This window comes from Dictyostelium purpureum (genome assembly GCF_000190715.1).
Source record: "Dictyostelium purpureum unplaced genomic scaffold DICPUscaffold_64, whole genome shotgun sequence".
Classification (NCBI taxonomy): domain Eukaryota; phylum Evosea; class Eumycetozoa; order Dictyosteliales; family Dictyosteliaceae; genus Dictyostelium; species Dictyostelium purpureum.
In genome coordinates, this window is record NW_003519401.1 from 72,731 (window position 1) to 89,974 (window position 17,244).

At 25.6% G+C, this 17,244-nt stretch overlaps 7 protein-coding genes across 7 annotated transcripts; 3 read left to right on the forward strand and 4 right to left on the reverse strand.

Moving 5' to 3' along the window:
* Window positions 1–219: 219 nt before the first annotated feature.
* On the reverse strand, window positions 220–3,252 carry DICPUDRAFT_77120 (uncharacterized protein; the record flags this gene model as incomplete). Its single annotated transcript, XM_003286185.1, has 1 exon — window positions 220–3,252. One exon carries the CDS (start codon window positions 3,250–3,252, stop codon window positions 220–222), a length of 3,033 nt encoding a protein of 1,010 aa, XP_003286233.1.
* A 777-nt stretch (window positions 3,253–4,029) lies between these two features.
* DICPUDRAFT_54123 (uncharacterized protein) lies at window positions 4,030–5,395 on the forward strand (the record flags this gene model as incomplete). Its single annotated transcript, XM_003286163.1, has 5 exons — window positions 4,030–4,145; window positions 4,229–4,549; window positions 4,634–4,928; window positions 5,005–5,153; window positions 5,227–5,395. The coding sequence occupies 5 exons, from the start codon at window positions 4,030–4,032 to the stop codon at window positions 5,360–5,362; spliced, it is 1,017 nt and encodes a 338-aa protein (XP_003286211.1). The 3' UTR covers window positions 5,363–5,395.
* A 161-nt stretch (window positions 5,396–5,556) lies between these two features.
* DICPUDRAFT_46649 (RNA polymerase II core subunit) lies at window positions 5,557–9,752 on the forward strand. Its single transcript, XM_003286164.1, has 3 exons — window positions 5,557–5,875; window positions 5,962–9,191; window positions 9,273–9,752. Exons 1-3 carry the CDS (start codon window positions 5,842–5,844, stop codon window positions 9,516–9,518), a joined length of 3,510 nt encoding a protein of 1,169 aa, XP_003286212.1. The 5' UTR covers window positions 5,557–5,841; the 3' UTR covers window positions 9,519–9,752.
* Window positions 9,753–9,812: 60 nt separating this feature from the next.
* On the reverse strand, window positions 9,813–10,460 carry DICPUDRAFT_150187 (uncharacterized protein; the record flags this gene model as incomplete). The annotated part of the gene is made up of 2 exons (XM_003286186.1): window positions 9,813–10,157; window positions 10,227–10,460. The coding sequence occupies 2 exons, from the start codon at window positions 10,458–10,460 to the stop codon at window positions 9,813–9,815; spliced, it is 579 nt and encodes a 192-aa protein (XP_003286234.1).
* A 304-nt stretch (window positions 10,461–10,764) lies between these two features.
* Window positions 10,765–12,657, reverse strand: DICPUDRAFT_150188 (uncharacterized protein; the record flags this gene model as incomplete). The annotated part of the gene is made up of 1 exon (XM_003286187.1): window positions 10,765–12,657. The coding sequence occupies one exon, from the start codon at window positions 12,655–12,657 to the stop codon at window positions 10,765–10,767; it is 1,893 nt and encodes a 630-aa protein (XP_003286235.1).
* A 238-nt stretch (window positions 12,658–12,895) lies between these two features.
* DICPUDRAFT_77125 (uncharacterized protein) lies at window positions 12,896–14,875 on the reverse strand (the record flags this gene model as incomplete). The annotated part of the gene is made up of 1 exon (XM_003286188.1): window positions 12,896–14,875. The coding sequence occupies one exon, from the start codon at window positions 14,873–14,875 to the stop codon at window positions 12,896–12,898; it is 1,980 nt and encodes a 659-aa protein (XP_003286236.1).
* Window positions 14,876–16,377: 1,502 nt separating this feature from the next.
* On the forward strand, window positions 16,378–17,058 carry DICPUDRAFT_30558 (uncharacterized protein; the record flags this gene model as incomplete). Its single annotated transcript, XM_003286165.1, has 1 exon — window positions 16,378–17,058. The coding sequence occupies one exon, from the start codon at window positions 16,378–16,380 to the stop codon at window positions 17,056–17,058; it is 681 nt and encodes a 226-aa protein (XP_003286213.1).
* Window positions 17,059–17,244: the final 186 nt, after the last annotated feature.

Consider the following 17,244-nt stretch of genomic DNA (forward strand, 5'->3'; position numbering starts at 1 on the left):
TTGGTTAAATTACAAATTTCTTTTTCAATTTTTTTATTATTATTTTATAATATTAAGTTTAATATTGGACTGAAATTATATTAAAAATAATAATAATAATTAAACTGAAAGATTAAATTGAAATTAAAAAAATTAAAAAAAAAAAAAATAATAGAAAAATAAATTAGTTAAAATAAAAAAAAATGGGGTGTATTTTTAAAACACATAAAATTAAACAAACTAATTATTTTTATTGGGAGTTATTGATAATAAAACCTCCTTATCATGTTCATTTAATGATGAACTGTTGATTGGATTTAAAAAATAATTTAAAATATTAATATTTCCATTTTTTATTGCTTGCTGAGCAGCTTGACCAGTAATTCTAAATTTATTTTTATAATGACATTTGATTAAATTGCAAACTTTGATATCGCCTTCTATAAATGATTTTAAAAATAAATTATTTATATCATTTTCATATCGGCTAATACCCCGATTTTTGGGACTAAGATATACATAGTTGGATAATAACAAATAGATTTCATTTGTTATAACACCTGTTATTGTAGATGGGTCCATAACTAAGTTTGGATAGTGTTTAAATAACATTTGTAATTCTAAATATTTGTATTTGAATTTTATTATGCCAAATGATTTTTCACTATCTATTAAAAAACTTGGGAATACATTGATGTATGAGCTATAATTATCCAATAGGAATCTTGCTAAACTGAAATTACCATTAATAACCATCTGAATATAAATTAAATTTATATAACGACTATGATATTCTATAAACTTGCTAAGCTCTTGGCTATTCATACTATTCGAAACCAATGAATAGAAACTATTTTTGTATCTGAGTGGCAAAATATCATCATTAAATAAACTACAAATAGTATCTGTTTCATCTTCTGTTGTTGGGGTTGATATGTTTTTATGGATTTTATCGAGAGTTTTAAAAAACAAACTAAATCTTTTAAACTTTAAAGATGTTGATAAATATAATTCTATGAATAATTTTTTGCTAATACTTGGTGAATTTGAAAATGGAATTGATAATTGGTTCATCACTCTATCTATAACGCAATATAGTGAATTTATAAAATACTCCTCATTATGTTCGGTACCCAGCACGAAATCATATGTAAATATATTGCAATCTAAATATTTAACGATATCATAACCACTTCCTATTGGCTCACCATTTACATAGTCAAATCTAATTCCTGAATACCCTGGTACATTTTCTATTATATGTTGTATTTCTGGCGACCTTATATTGAGATATGCTAAAGAATAAAACAAACTGTGCGAGATTGATACTGAGTGTTCCTTAAAGAGCTTTCTAATTATGATTAATTCTCTATGATGATTATCTATTTTATAACTAATAAATTTTTGATATATATAATTTAAAATATTATTTGTTAAAGGTGTTATTTCTTGTGATTTTAACATAGTGTTGATAAGTGTTATTATTTCTTTGGCAATGTTTTCTGGTGTAGACTTTATTTTATTAAAATGACGAGAATTGTTAAAACTATAATAAAAGTCCTTTTTAAAATCTTCAATTAAATTAAATGTCATTTGAAAACTTAATAAATCTGGACTTGGATCATAAAGAAAAAGCAGTTGAGTGAATACATTTGAAAGACCCCATAACTCTTCTTTTAAGCACCTGAATAACAAATATTCTACATGTTTATAACCCATTTTTCCAATAAGACTATCTAAACTAAATGAATTGAAAAATTTTGAATCTAAACTATAAATTAATTTGAAGAGCCAATAAAATTTGTCCATGCTTTTGATTTGACCATTTGTTATTAAATATTCCAAAATTTGATAATCTCTATTTGTGTCAGACTGTAATGGTGGGTCTATATCTAAATATGGTAAAAGATCTATTGCATCATATATTTGATCAACTAATTGCGGATTTTTGAATTTTTCACTACACTTTTCCAAAACCCTATTTAATATTATTTTACTACTAATTTCTGGTTTATTTAGAATCATTTTATTTTTGTTTGGTTTTAAACCCGAACCTAAATTATTTGAATCAAAAAGGAAACAACCATCGGAATCATAAACTTCCGAAATTCGATAAAAAATCATTAATTCAATTAAAAAACTTTTTAAATTAAAACGGTTTGCAATTGAAAATTTAAATTGTTTTATTGCTTCAAAATCTAGATTACAGCCAACATCATCACTTGTATCTTCTCTCAAATCCATACCAATAATTTGTTTTACTTTTTCAAAAAAATCTTCTTTTGCCTCATTCGAGTTACTGCATTTTTTATTGTTCCGTATACAACTGCATGAATATGTAAAATATATTTTAAAAATTGCTAAAATTTGATCTATTGATGTATTCACATTGATTTGTTTAATTTTTGGATAAACTGATAAACATTGTGTTTGATCTTTTACTAAATTTAATTTTGTTAATCTCGATATTGCTTTATGACATTCGATTTTATTTAAACCACTAAAACTAATTGAAGTTGGCAATGCTGATGCTGATGGTGATGGTTCTGAATAAAAACTATCTAGAATATAATGAATTATTTCTGGGTCTATTTTGGATTTTATATTGTGATCAATTGCCAAACTTAATGCATTTAGTTTTAATTGATTATAATTATCATTATTGTTGTTATTATTATTATTATTATTATTATTATAATTATTATATTGATTATATTGATTATATTTTAAAAATAATTCTTTAATAATTGGAAAACTGCAATAGGATAATGATTTTTCTAAATGAGATAGTTTGATATCGAAAGAGTAAGGTTCACTTATTACTTGTTTTAAAATTGATAGTTTTATTTCACTGCCACAATTTAATAAGACCATTTTAACCATATCTATTTCAAAATATTCTTTGCTGTACTTTTCTAATAATAAATTAAATATTTCTTTTATAACTGGATAGTCTGCATGTTTTTGAGAAATTAATAATTTATAAAATAATTCCTGTATTGAATCTTCTCTAATGAATAGATAATCATTGTGTATTAATTTATCTTTGATTAATGAATATTGTTTACCAATTAACATTAATTGAAGATCGAATGTATCTTTAAATTTCCTATTTTGAAATAATATTGATTCTTTATCAATCCAATCAGTAAAATGGATTTGATTAATGATTAAATTGAATAAATATTTATTATGAAATATTTTCCAAAACAATACTTCATTTTTATTTATATTATTATTGTTACTGTTACTATTACTATTACTACTATCCATTTGTTTTAAATAATATCAAAAATTAAAAATTAAAAATTAAAAATTAAAAATTATAAAAAAAAAATAAAAAATAAAAATATAAAAAATAATATTAAATTATGCGGTTTTAAATTAAATATATAGGAAATACAACAGAAATTTATTATAAAAATAAATTAAAAATATCAAAAATTATTTTTTTTTAAAAAATTTTATGATTTTAAAATTATAATTTTTAAAAAATTATAAGAAATAAAAACTAAATAAATAAAATATATTTACATAAATGTCCAATTAAACTGGGATAATTGTTACTTTTTTTTCATTACCCTATTAATTTATTTTTTTCAAAAAAAATTAATTTTTGGAATTCCCGATGATCCAAAAAACAATGATCTAATAAAACAATTTTTAATTTTGGGTTTGGAAGATTATTCTCCAACCTAAAAGCTAACTCCATATTCGCTTAATAAATGTCTTTTTTTTTATATATTGAAGCAGCAATAATTTTTACAAATTGATACTATTTTCAATAAAAATTATTATATTCAAGCAATTAAATGTATATTTTAGGAAAAAATAAACACTACTTTTGAATTTTGAATTAAAATTATAATAAAAAAAAAATTAAAATATAAAAGGTGTTGTGTTTCAATTTTTATAAATTAAAATAATTTTTTTTTTTTATTTTTTTTTTTTTTTTTTTTTTTTAATTTATTATAATTTTCATTTTTTTATATTTTTATTTTATTTTTTTCAGAATTTGTTTTATTTTTTATTTTATAATAAATCTCTTAAATGGCTTCACCTCAACTACCATCAAACTTTCATATTCCACTCGGTATAAGACATATTAAAAAAAGTCATAAAGAATCAATTATTGGAACTAATGATGATGCTGCTTCTTGTAAATTGTAAATAATTATATATTTAAAAAAAATAATAATAATACAATATTACTCATTTATTAATAAATATTTTATTTTTTAATTTATAGATCAGCTGTTAATGTAGGATATTATTCAGATCCATTTGTAAAATATTTTGTAAAATCTCCAATAAGAAGACAACCATTAATAAATAGAGGATTCTTTTCGCGTGTTGAATGTATAGAACAATTAGTCGAACAGTTTAATGGGCAATACAGCGGAGTAAAGAAACAAATCGTTAGCTTAGGATGTGGGTTTGATACCTATTACTTTAGATTAAAATCAAGAGGTACCATCGATAAAGAAAATATTGTTTATGTCGAAGTAGACTATGACCAAGTAATTACCAATAAAATTAAAATCATTCAAAATCATAAAGAACTCCAAGAGTTAATAGATAAAGATTGGTCAAAAAAATATATAGATGATCACCTCAACGAAAATAATAATAGCAATACCAACAACAATAATAGTACCGAAAAACTATCATCAATGACCAATCATCAAATAATAAAATCAGATACTTACAGATTAGGCCCAATTGATTTAACAAACATGGATACTTTTAAAATTTTTGAACAATTAGAATTAGATTACAATTGCCCAACTCTATTTATTTCAGAATGTGTATTGGTATATATTCCAACAAACTGCGGAAACCAAGTAATCGAATGGGCTTCAAAGAATTTCACAGAATCAGGCTTTATAACATATGAACAAATTAAACCATATGACGAATTTGGCAAAATGATGATAAAAAATATTGAAGTAAGTAATCAACCATTTCCCTCATTAAAATAATAAATCAATACTAATATTCTCTTTTTTTTTATTAAAACAATAGATGAAAGGATGTCCATTATTATCAATCGAATCATTCCCAGAAATTGAAGATCAAAGAAAAAGATACAACAACTTGGGTTGGAACAAAACAGAAATTTTGGACATGAGAGAAGTTTATAATCATTTCATTAACAAAGATAGAATTAAAGAGTAATTAACCATTTTTATTAATTTTATTTAATATATAACCCCCAAATACTAATTTTTTTTTATGAATTTTTAGAACCAACAAATTAGAAATTTTTGATGAATTTGAAGAATGGGATCTTATTCAAAGCCATTATGTCTATGTTTTTGCAATTAAAAGCAAAAATGAACAAATTTTAAATAGTTATCATTTTGAAGACACAAAAAATTAAAAATAAAATTAATAATATTATTAATTTTACCATAATAGTTTTTATTTTTTTTTATTTTTTTTTTTTCAAAATATATTTTTTTTTAATTATTTTTTTAATTTTTTTTTTTTAAATTTTTTTAAAATTTTTTTCACAATTTTATGAATTTTTTTTTTTTTTATTTTCATTTATTTATTTTGAAGCTAAAAGGGTGATATCACGATAAATTCACCTTTAATAAATTATAACTTCAAACAAATCAAATCAATAAAAAAATCTAAAAATAAATTGTTAATTAATCTTAATAGTTTATAATATATATATTTTCCATTAAATTTTTTTTGTAATATATTCCCTTTTGTTTTTTTTTTTCCTACCCATAAAGTTTCTTTAAAAAAGATATAAAATAAAATAAAAAATAAAAAATAAAAAATAAAATAAAAATTAATTTTGTCTTTACTATTTTATATATTCAATATATACACATATACAAATAAAAAATGTCAGATTATATGTTAAATGATGATTCTCAAGGTATTATTTAATTTTAACTTTTATTGAATTTATATAAATATATTGTTTATTATATTCATATATTAATCATATTACATTATTATCAGATAATTACAATGGCGATATAACACAAGAAGATGTTTGGACAGTTATCAGTGCATATTTTCAAGAAAAAGGTTTAGTTAGACAACAATTAGATTCATTTGATGAATTTATTCAAAATACAATGCAAGAAATTATTGATGAATCACCACCAATTACATTAAGACCTGAAGCTCAACATCATCCAGGTCAAACACAAATTCAAAATACAGTATCAACCTTTTCAGTTAAATTTGGACAAATTTATTTAAGTAAACCAACAGCAGAAATCGATGGTGTATCACAACAAGTCACACCAAACCAAGCAAGAATCAGAAATTTAACCTATTCAGCCCCATTATTTGTTGATATCACTAAAACTGTTATGACTGGCCCAAAAGGAAAAATCGAAGAACAACGTCGTAATGATGAATTATTAAAAAGAGTTTTTATTGGTAAAGTCCCAATTATGTTACGTTCACAGTATTGTATGTTATATGAAGCAACTGATAGAGATCTCACAACTATGGGTGAATGTCCATTTGATCAAGGTGGTTATTTCGTTATTAATGGTTCTGAAAAAGTATTAATTGCTCAAGAAAAAATGAACAACAATCATGTTTATGTCTTTAAAAAATCACCACCATCAAAATATTCCTATGTTGCAGAAATTCGTTCATGTCAAGAAACTGGTTCTCGTCCAACCTCAACAATGTATTTGAAAATGTTACACAATACAAACAAAGGTCCAGTCGGTATCAAAGCTACCATCCCATATATCAAACAAGATGTTCCAGTTATTATTGTTTTTAGAGCTTTAGGTTTTGTTGCCGATAAAGATATTTTAGAACATATTTGCTACGATTTCAACGATGCCCAAATGATGGATCTCATGAGACCATCTTTAGAAGAATCATTTGTCATTCAAAGTCAAGAAGTTGCTTTGGATTATTTAGGTAAACGTGGTAGTACTATTGGTACAAGGGAACAACGTATTAAATTTGCCCGTGAAGTTTTACAAAAAGAAATGTTGCCACATGTCAGTGTTGCTGAATTTTATGAAACCAAAAAAGCTTTCTATTTTGGTTATATTGTACATAGATTACTTTTAGCTTCATTAGAACGTCGTCCATTAGATGATCGTGATCATTTTGCCAACAAACGTTTAGATTTAGCAGGTCCACTTTTAGGTACACTTTTCAGACAATTATTTAAAAAACTTACTAAAGACGTTCGTCTTTATCTTCAACGTTGTATAGATAAAGATAAAGAATTCATTCCATCATCGGCTGTCAAATCTAAAACTATTACTAGTGGTCTTAAATATTCTTTAGCTACTGGTAATTGGGGTTCATCAAAGAGTGGTGGTACAAAGAGTGGTGTAGCTCAAGTATTAAATCGTCTTACTTTTGCCTCAACATTATCCCATTTACGTCGTCTCAATACACCAATTGGTAGAGAAGGTAAATTGGCTAAACCACGTCAACTTCATAACACTCATTGGGGTATTGTTTGTCCATCAGAAACCCCAGAAGGTCAAGCTTGTGGTCTTGTTAAGAATCTTTCAATGATGTCTTATATTTCTGTAGGTTCTGCTTCTCAACCAATTTTAGAGTTTCTTGAAGAATGGACCACCGAAAATCTCGAAGAAATTAGTGATCTCTCATCCATTTTCACTGCAACTAAAATTTTCGTCAATGGTATGTGGGTTGGTATTCATCATCAACCAGATAAGCTTTTAGGTACCCTTCGTCTTCTTAGACGTTGTGGTGATGTATCTGTCGAAGTTTCAGTAGTTAGAGACATTAGAGAAAAAGAATTAAGACTTTACACTGATCCAGGCCGTTGTTGTAGACCTCTCTTTGTAGTCCAAGATAATAAACTTCAAGTTAAAAAACATCACATCTCCAAACTTATCAATAATAGTGATGAATATAAATGGCAAGATCTTTTAAATGAAGGTATCATTGAATATATCGATGCAGAAGAAGAAGAAACTGTTTTAATTGCAATGACACCAGACGATTTAGTTCCATTAGCAAATGAACAAATCGTTCACACCTATACTCATTGTGAAATTCATCCATCAATGATTCTTGGTGTTTGTTGTTCAATTATTCCATTCCCAGATCATAATCAATCACCTCGTAATACCTATCAAGCTGCTATGGGTAAGCAAGCTATGGGTGTTTACATTACAAATTATCAACTACGTATGGATACTATGGCTCATGTACTCTTTTATCCACAAAAACCTTTAGTTACAACTCGTTCAATGGAATATTTACATTTTAGAGAATTACCAGCCGGTCAAAATGCTTGTGTAGCTATTGCTTGTTACTCTGGTTACAATCAAGAAGATTCTGTAATTCTTAATCAATCTGCTATCGATCGTGGTTTATTCCGTTCAATGTTTTATCGTGCATATAAAGATGAACAAAAGAAACAAACATCACTCATGGAAGAGCAATTTGAAAAACCAGATCGTGATACTTGTGCTGGTATGCGTCATGGTTCCTATGAAAAAATTGATGAAGATGGTTTGGTTGCCCCAGGTGTCCGTGTTGCTGGTGATGATATTATCATTGGTAAAACAACTCCATTACCACCACAAGAGGATGATTTAGGTCCAAAAACCCGTCGTCACACTAAACGTGATAGTAGTACTGCACTTCGTTCATCTGAAAATGGTATTGTTGATCAAGTCATTCTTACCACCAGCGGTGAAGGTTTTAAATTCTGTAAAGTTAGAGTTCGTTCAATGAGAGTACCACAAATTGGTGATAAATTCTCTTCACGTCATGGTCAAAAAGGTACTTGTGGTATGGCTTATCGTCAAGAAGATTTACCATGGACTGTAGAAGGTATTGTTCCAGATATTGTTGTAAATCCACACGCTATTCCATCTCGTATGACTATTGGTCAATTAATTGAATGTCTTTTAGGTAAAGTTTCTGCCTCAACTGGTGATGAAGGTGATGCCACTCCATTCACTGATGTTACTGTAGAAGCTATTTCACAAGCTCTTCACAAAGTTGGTTATCAAATGACTGGTCACGAAGTTATGTATAATGGTCACACTGGTCGTCGTATGGATGCTCAAATTTTCATTGGTCCAACCTATTACCAACGTCTTAAACATATGGTAGATGATAAAATTCACAGTCGTTCAAGAGGTCCAGTTCAAATTCTTACTCGTCAACCAGTAGAAGGTCGTTCAAGAGATGGTGGTCTTCGTTTCGGTGAGATGGAAAGAGTAATTTTAACCCACTGCTATATTAAAAAGAATAAATTAAATATATTTATACTAATAACTATTTAATATTTATTTTTATAGGATTGTATGATTTCCCATGGTTCAGCAGCTTTCCTTAGAGAAAGATTATTCGATCAATCAGATCATTATCGTGTACATGTATGCGATATTTGTGGTCTTATCGCCATTGCAAATTTAAAGAAGAATTCATTCGAATGTCGTAGATGTAAGAACAAAACTCAAATTTCACAAGTCAGAATGCCATATGCCGCAAAATTGCTTTTCCAAGAGCTTATGAGTATGAGTATTGCTCCGCGTATGTTCTAAAGTTTCACAATAAACTTATAGCTAACTAGAAGATTCCTATATAAATGGTTATATAGATTCAAAAAAAAAAAAAAAAAAAAAAAAAAATTAAAATTTTTAATTTTAAACAACAACCTGTATAATCAAAAAAGAAAACAAACAAAAAAATTAAATAAATAAAATAATAAAAAAAATTTAAAAATTAATTATAAAACTTATTATTATTTTTAAAACTAAAATAATAAATAAGAAAATAAAAAAAATAAAATAAAATATGGTTTTTTTTTTTTAATATTTATTTTTTTACATTTTAATTTAATATAAAAGATTTCCAACAGTATCATAGAAACAAATCATTTTGATGAATTTATCTGAAGCTTTTCCAACTTTGATAAATTGGTCTTTACTTAAACCATTTGGTTGTATGTATACATCTCTGAAAAGAGAGAATGCATAATCAATGTTTTCAGATGTGGCTAAGCAAATTGCAGCGGCACTATGGCAGGCAACAGTAACCATTTTTTCAACTTCTTTTTGACTTAAAGTTCCACTTCTATCTTCATCAAAGATATCAAATAAAGCACCTAATTTTTCTTCGACAGGGGCCTTGGTCATTAAGTATAATGCAGTTGTAAATTCTTTAAAATCTAAATTACCATTCTATGTATGAAATAAAATTAATTAATAATTTGTTAAAAAAAAATTTTCTTTATTTTTTCGATACTATACACCATCGGAATCAAAAGCTTTGAACATTAATTTCATTGAGTCTTTATCCCAATCTTTGAAACGAATACCAAAGAAATCAATAAACTCTGTTTCAGAAAATCCTTCTTTTTTATCAGCGCCACTATATTTAATGAAATCTTTTGCTAATCTATCTACATCTTCCTTTGAATATTTAGTTTTAGTCATTAATTTTGACATTTCATCTTTTGAAAGTTTAGTGCTACTTTGACCCATTTTATATTTTTATTGATTTGAAAAATAAAAAAGAAAAAAGAAATTATTTTATATTTTTTATATTTCTTTTTTTTTTTAAAAAAATTACAATTTTTTTTATTTATATTTTACCTTCAATCTGTATTACACAGTTTGGTGATTTCTTTTTTTTGTACGCGATCACAGATATTTTTTTTTCAGAAAAAATTTTGGTGTCAGTTTTTGATTTTTTAATTTTATTAAAAAATCTAAAAAAAAAAAAGAAAAAGAGAAAATTTTTTTATAATTTACAATTTTTATTTTATTTACATGTTTATTTTATATTTTATTGATCCCCAAAAGTATTATAACGGTTATATTTATCTTTTGTATTGAATTGAATTCCCTCCTCACCAATTGAAGAATTTTTTCTTTTTTTTATAAAATAAATGGCTGAAATTATTGATAAGATGATAACTGCGCAACCAACTAAAACAATAACTATTATTTTCCAAGTCGAAAAAGATGATGATTCATAAAATACCAAATTTATATTTCCTGTACTATCTTTAATAATGTTAAATTTTACATCTTGAAGATTTGAGAACTTTATATTGGTTTCATTTATATTGATCAAGTTATTAAGAGTATGGTTTGTTGAGAATAAAATAATTGTATCGTGATTTCTTGGTTTTATTTGTCCGTTATTGAGTGAAATAACAAAGGAAATTGAACCAATATTAGCATAGCCATCAATTTGAATGAGTGCTGAGAAACTATTTAATTGTACTGAACTTATTTGTAATGAACCTGTATCCATTGCGAAATTATTTTGAATATATAAACTGGGTTTATTTAATGTTAAAGTGCCTGATTCTTGAATACTAATTGATTTAGCGAAGGATGTGGAGTTTGGGGAATTAAAATAAATGTCACCAGATGTAGAATAGATTGTAGCGTCAACTTTATCATTTGAATATAATGCACCATTATTATTTATATATATGGCATGTGCGTTTAAATAGCTTTGAGCAGTAAGAGTACCAGCCAAATTTACAGTGCTAGATGAGGATGATCCAGATAATGTAAGTGACACACCACTATATATATTCGTTACACCTTGGTTACTGAGACTATTAATAAACGATGAAGATTCTATATTGAGCCAAGCATTATTTGAAATTATATTTACATGGTTAAAAGTTGATGAAAACAGCGTAACATTACCTTGTGATAAGATGTTTACAAAGGGCTGTTCAATGTTTGAAAAAGCTGTTTGATCATTAGCATCGCCAATAATAATTGTACCATTCATTTGAGCACCCATTTTTGAAATGATGAAACCTGACTGAATATATAAAAAACTATTATCTAACAATACTATCTCTTCATTTAATATTAATTTGTTATTGATGGAATTTGTTAAATATAGTTGTGATTTTTGTAATATAGCAATTGAAGACCTTGAATTTAATTGAATATAATTGTTTACTGTTACCCTTACACCACTGGTAATACTCATTTGACCTCCTAAAAACATTGTATTGATGGTGGATAGAGATGAAAAAATAGTTTGATTACCGCCAAAATGAACAATACTCGAAGAAAAAAATTCTTTTGTGAAATAAGTTGTTCCCATTGTCGTGAAAAATCCGCTACTAGAATGAAGAATTACTGAATCAAAGCTAGCATCACTGTTTACTGTAAAATTTGTATCTCCTATAATTTCAGTAAAAGTAGACCCACCCTCGAATTGCGTAGTATTACATTCTATATTTAAAAACCCTCCTAGTGTTGTATAGGTTTGATTTGAAATTAAATTATTTATTGATATTTTATTATTATTTACTTTTTTTTCATTTATATTTAAAACTGAATTTTGAATATTAAACTGATTTATGATTGTTAAATTTGAATTATTAATTGTTAAATAGGTTAATAACTCTTCTAAAGTATCTGAATCTGTAGCTTGTTGTTGACCATATAAAGTAAATGAACTTAATTCTATATCTAGCCTATTAGCAACAAGATAAATACTATATTTTACTGAATAGCTTGAAAGGTCTATTAAAACATCGTCACCATCAATTGGAGCTTCATTATTTTCCCAAACATTTCTTTTAGATAAATCACAAGGAGTGATGCTGGTACATTCCGATATTACGCTATTATTAAATGTTATTACAAAACTATTAATGTTATTAATTATTAAAAAAATAAAAAATAAATAATATTTCATTATTAGAAATAAATAAATATAAAAAAATTTTCAAATGGTAAATTTTTTTATTTTTGGTTTATCAAAATTTTCTAAAAAAAAATAAAAAAATAAGAAACATCAAAAAATATTTCTTCATAAAAAAAAAAAAAAAAAAAAGTAATTGGGACAATAAAATTTATTATATATAGTTTTTTATTTATACATTGTAAAAATAAATAATAATTTAATTTAAAGTTTATTTATTTTTATGAATTAATTAATGATGTCCATGGTGATGGTGATGGTGATGATGGCTATTATCAGTATGATTGCTAAAACTACTACTGTTGTCTGAGGAGTTATAGTGATGGTGACTACTAGAGCTATAATGATGATGATGGCTGTGGTGGTGATGACCATCACTACCGCTGCCAATACTGGTATAAGAACCTCTTCTCTTAAAATAGAATACTAAAAGACAGAAAATTATAATAGCCCCAACAACTGAAAAAATAATTACTGAAACTTTCCATGATGCAAAGCCAGAGTTCTTGTTAAATACTAAACTAATATCACCATTATCAGAGTTGACAATTTTATAATCAAAAGAGGCTCCTCCGGCATCTGTTATAAAAACAATATCGCTGGAAGTAAAATTAATAACATTTGGTAGAAAGAAGTTTGTAGAGAATAAGAAAATCTCGTCATTGTTTTCTGTACTAATGAGACCCTTCTTGAATCTAATTGTTATAGAAATTGGACCCTGAATATTTGTGTAACCACCAACTTCGATAAGTGCAAAACCATTGTTTAGACCTACAGAACTGAATTGTAATAATGATTTTGGACCCATGGTGAAATTATCTTTGATATATAGCTCTGTATTATTTAATGACAAAGTTCCTGATTTTTGAATATCAATTGATCTAGCTGTAGTTGATTGTTTATAAAAAATGGAACCTGATTCGGTATTGACTGGGGCATCAACTTGTCCATAGCAATATAGAGAACCACTTGTGTCAATATTAATAGCATGGGCATATAAATAATCTTGAACGGTTAAACTACCAAATATATCTACAGTGGAATATGACGATGATGAGTTTAAAAGTGTAAGTGATGCACCTGGCTCTATATTCAATTGGCCTTGACTATTAAGAGAGGTAAAGATTGAAACATTTTGGATGTTCAATATTAAACTATCCATTACAACGGTTACTTGGTTTAATGTTGATGAAGTTATAGTAAGATTACTTTGTGTTATTATATTTAAATTGGTCTGGTTTACATCTAAAATAGTTGTTGGGAATGCAGAGTCATTAATATAGATTGTCCCATTCATCAGGGTACTTATATTTGAAATAGTAAAGCCTGATTTGATTAACAACAAGCTATTGTCTGCTAAAAGAATTTCATTATTTAAAAACAAATGACTATTAATTGAACCTTGTAAACGAAGAGATGAGCCTTGGGATAATGCAATAAATGCCGATTCACTTCCTTGAATATAATCATTAATGTCAACTGAATAACCATTTATGATACTTATTTGGCCACTAGAAAAGACTGTATTCATTGTAGATGAGGATGAAAAAACAGTTTGACCATCGAATTGTACGGTACTATTTGATTGAAATGGATTTGAAAAATAAGTGGTGCCCATAGTTTTGAACAATTGATTACTTTGATGGTAAACGTATAATTCGAAATTTGCAGCTCCATTTACAGTAAACATTGAATCTCCATTGATATTAAAATTTTCTCCATCCATTTCTATGGTATTACACTCGATATTTGAGTTTCCATTTAATGTTACATATGTTTGATTTGAAATGAAACTGTTTATTGATATTCTATTGTACACTTCTGTTTCGTTGATATTTAAAACTGAACCTTGGATATTAAATTGATCTGATACGGTTAAATTTGAATTATTTATTGTTAAATGGGTAGCACCCTGGTACGATCTACCTTTTTGTTGGCCATATAAATAAAATGAATTTAATTCTACATTAAAATTATTTGCAATTAAGTATATATTATAGTTTACTGCAAAATTTGAAAGGTCAATTAAAACATCATCACCATTGATCGGAACTTGATTGTTTTCCCAGGACGAACTGATAGATAAATCGCATGGATTATTATTTGTACATTGTGATATTATACTATTATTAAATGTTACTGTTGAACAAATTATTAATTTTATATTAAAAAATAAAATTAATAATAAAATATTTTTATTATTTTTTATCATTTATAATTACTGTTATTATTTATTATTTATTTAAATTTTTTTATGTTTTATTATTATTTATTATTTTAATTATTTGTTAATTAACTATATCTATAAATATTTATTTAATTTTTTATTAAACTGTTTATTATAATGATTATTAAAATTTTGATTTATATACACTTTTTTTAAACTTTAACTATTATTTGACCAGTTTATAAAATTTGATTTTTTAGGACATAAGAATCTGATTAAAAAAAAATTTCCGAATTATTTCTATGTAAAATTTATTTATTTTTTTTCTTTTTTTTTTTTGATTTTTTTTATTATTATTTTAATCTGTTCTATTTTTTTAGGTGGATTTTTTTAGTTCCCATTTAAATGATGGCTATTCATGCACTGGTGGATATTTTGATTATAATTAATTAATTGATCTGTTTAATCATCTTTATTTATTAATCAAAAAAATCATTGCCGTTGCATATTATCATTATAATATTTATATAAAAAAATTCATTTGAAATTTTTAAAAAAAAAAAAAAAAAAAAAAAATTTTTTTGAAATTCCTTTTTCAAATAAATAACTATTATTAAAAATTAAAAAAAAAAAAAAAAAAAAAAAAAAAAAAAAAAAACCCTTTATTTTTTTTGGTCCAGGGCAATCTGCCCAACCCTAAAAGAAAACCCTGTAAAAAAAAAAAAAAAAAATAATAAAAAAATAATAAAAAAAAAAAAAAAAAAAGGATTTTCGTGATGTTCATTATTTCGAATAGATTTGAAATAAAATCCATATTCGTATTCTTTTTTATTTTGACATTTTTAATATGTTATTTTTTAAAAAAAAAAAAAAAAAAAAAAAAAATCTAAAAATAAAAAAAAAAAATAACAAAAATAATAATGCGAATTTTTAAATTAATTATTTCAGGGATGAGTTAAAAAAACACATTAAAAAAAAAAAGGTATTTTACAAAAAAAATATTTTTGTAAAAATAAAAACCATTTTTTTGGGTATTATTATAATAATGTTACTAAAAATAATAACATGAAAAAAACAGAAATGGCTTATAGGTGGTTAGTTAGTCGACTTTTGTCGCTTTAAAAACCAAAAAGTTGCAAAATAATTAAAAAAAAATAAAAAAAAATAGGAAGGTGACAGATTTTTATTATTTTTTTTTTTTTTTATATAATTATCAATGTTAAAAGAAATAAAAAATAATTGAAAAAGGTGGTTTAATCAGCAATGATGTGTTTGGTACATGTTGTTTTTAAAAATCACATTTTATTTTATTTTTTATTTATTATTATATTTTTTTTTTTTTTTTTTTTTTAAGGTTTAGGACGAGCCTTGGGGTTTTCTATAAAATGCAGTTTGTAAAATGAAATATTCAAGAACAATTTTCAAAATAATTTAGTTGTAATATTACAAATTAAAATATTTATTTATTATTTATATACATATATATTTTTTTTATTTTATCATTATATTTGTAACAAATAAAACATTGTAGCTTCTCAAATTTTAAAATGAGATTATTATTATTAGCATTAATTTTAAGTTTTATTGGCCTTTCATATGCCTGCAAAGGTAACTTCAACCCATACACCACCACCATTGGTCAATGTGGTTCAACCGATAGAACTGACTGGCTCCCAACTGACAATGCCCCAGTCCTCACCCCAGCTAACCTCGACCCAGCTGAACTTGCTGTTCACGAAGCTCGTATGGACCACATCCTTGCCATGGGTACTGCCTTAAAACGTAAATTTGTTGCTTCTATTTACCATCAAAATGGTACTTTAATGTGCACTGGTGTCAACATGGGTAAACCAAATATCATTTCACATGGTGAAATCGTTGCCATTAATAACTGCACTGAACTCCACGGTATTACTGTTTTCACAAACTACACTCTCTACACTACTGGTGAACCATGTGCTATGTGTGCTGGTGCTCTTGTTTGGGCTGATTTCAAGACTGTTGTTTGGGGTACTTATAACTCTGATCTCCTCTGCAAAATCTGTATGTCAAACATCCCAATGGATTCTGCTTACATCTTTGGTCGTTCATATGGTTTAAGATCATCATCCACTACTCTTATTGGTGGTGTTCGTCGTGCTCAAGCTGATGCCTTCTTTGGTTCATACTGTTCAAACCCAAACTCTATCTATTACATTCAACCAAAATGTGCCTGCACTCCACAATAAATTTTTAATTATTGAATAATAAAAAATTTATTTGAGTTTTTTTTTTTAAAAAAAAATAAAATAAAATAAATAATTATAAAAGTTATAACTATACACTATTGTTTATGTATACATTTTATTTTAAATATAAAAGTAATAGATAAAAATATATTATTTAATTTCTTTTTTTTTTTTTTACATAGATTT

Coding starts and splice junctions, on each gene's coding strand:
- DICPUDRAFT_46649 (XM_003286164.1), top strand. CDS start 5,842: ATGTCAGATTATATGTTAAATGATGATTCTCAAG. Junction 5,876..5,961: donor GTTAAATGATGATTCTCAAG/GTATTATTTAAT, acceptor CATTATTATCAG/ATAATTACAATGGCGATATA. Junction 9,192..9,272: donor GTTTCGGTGAGATGGAAAGA/GTAATTTTAACC, acceptor TTATTTTTATAG/GATTGTATGATTTCCCATGG.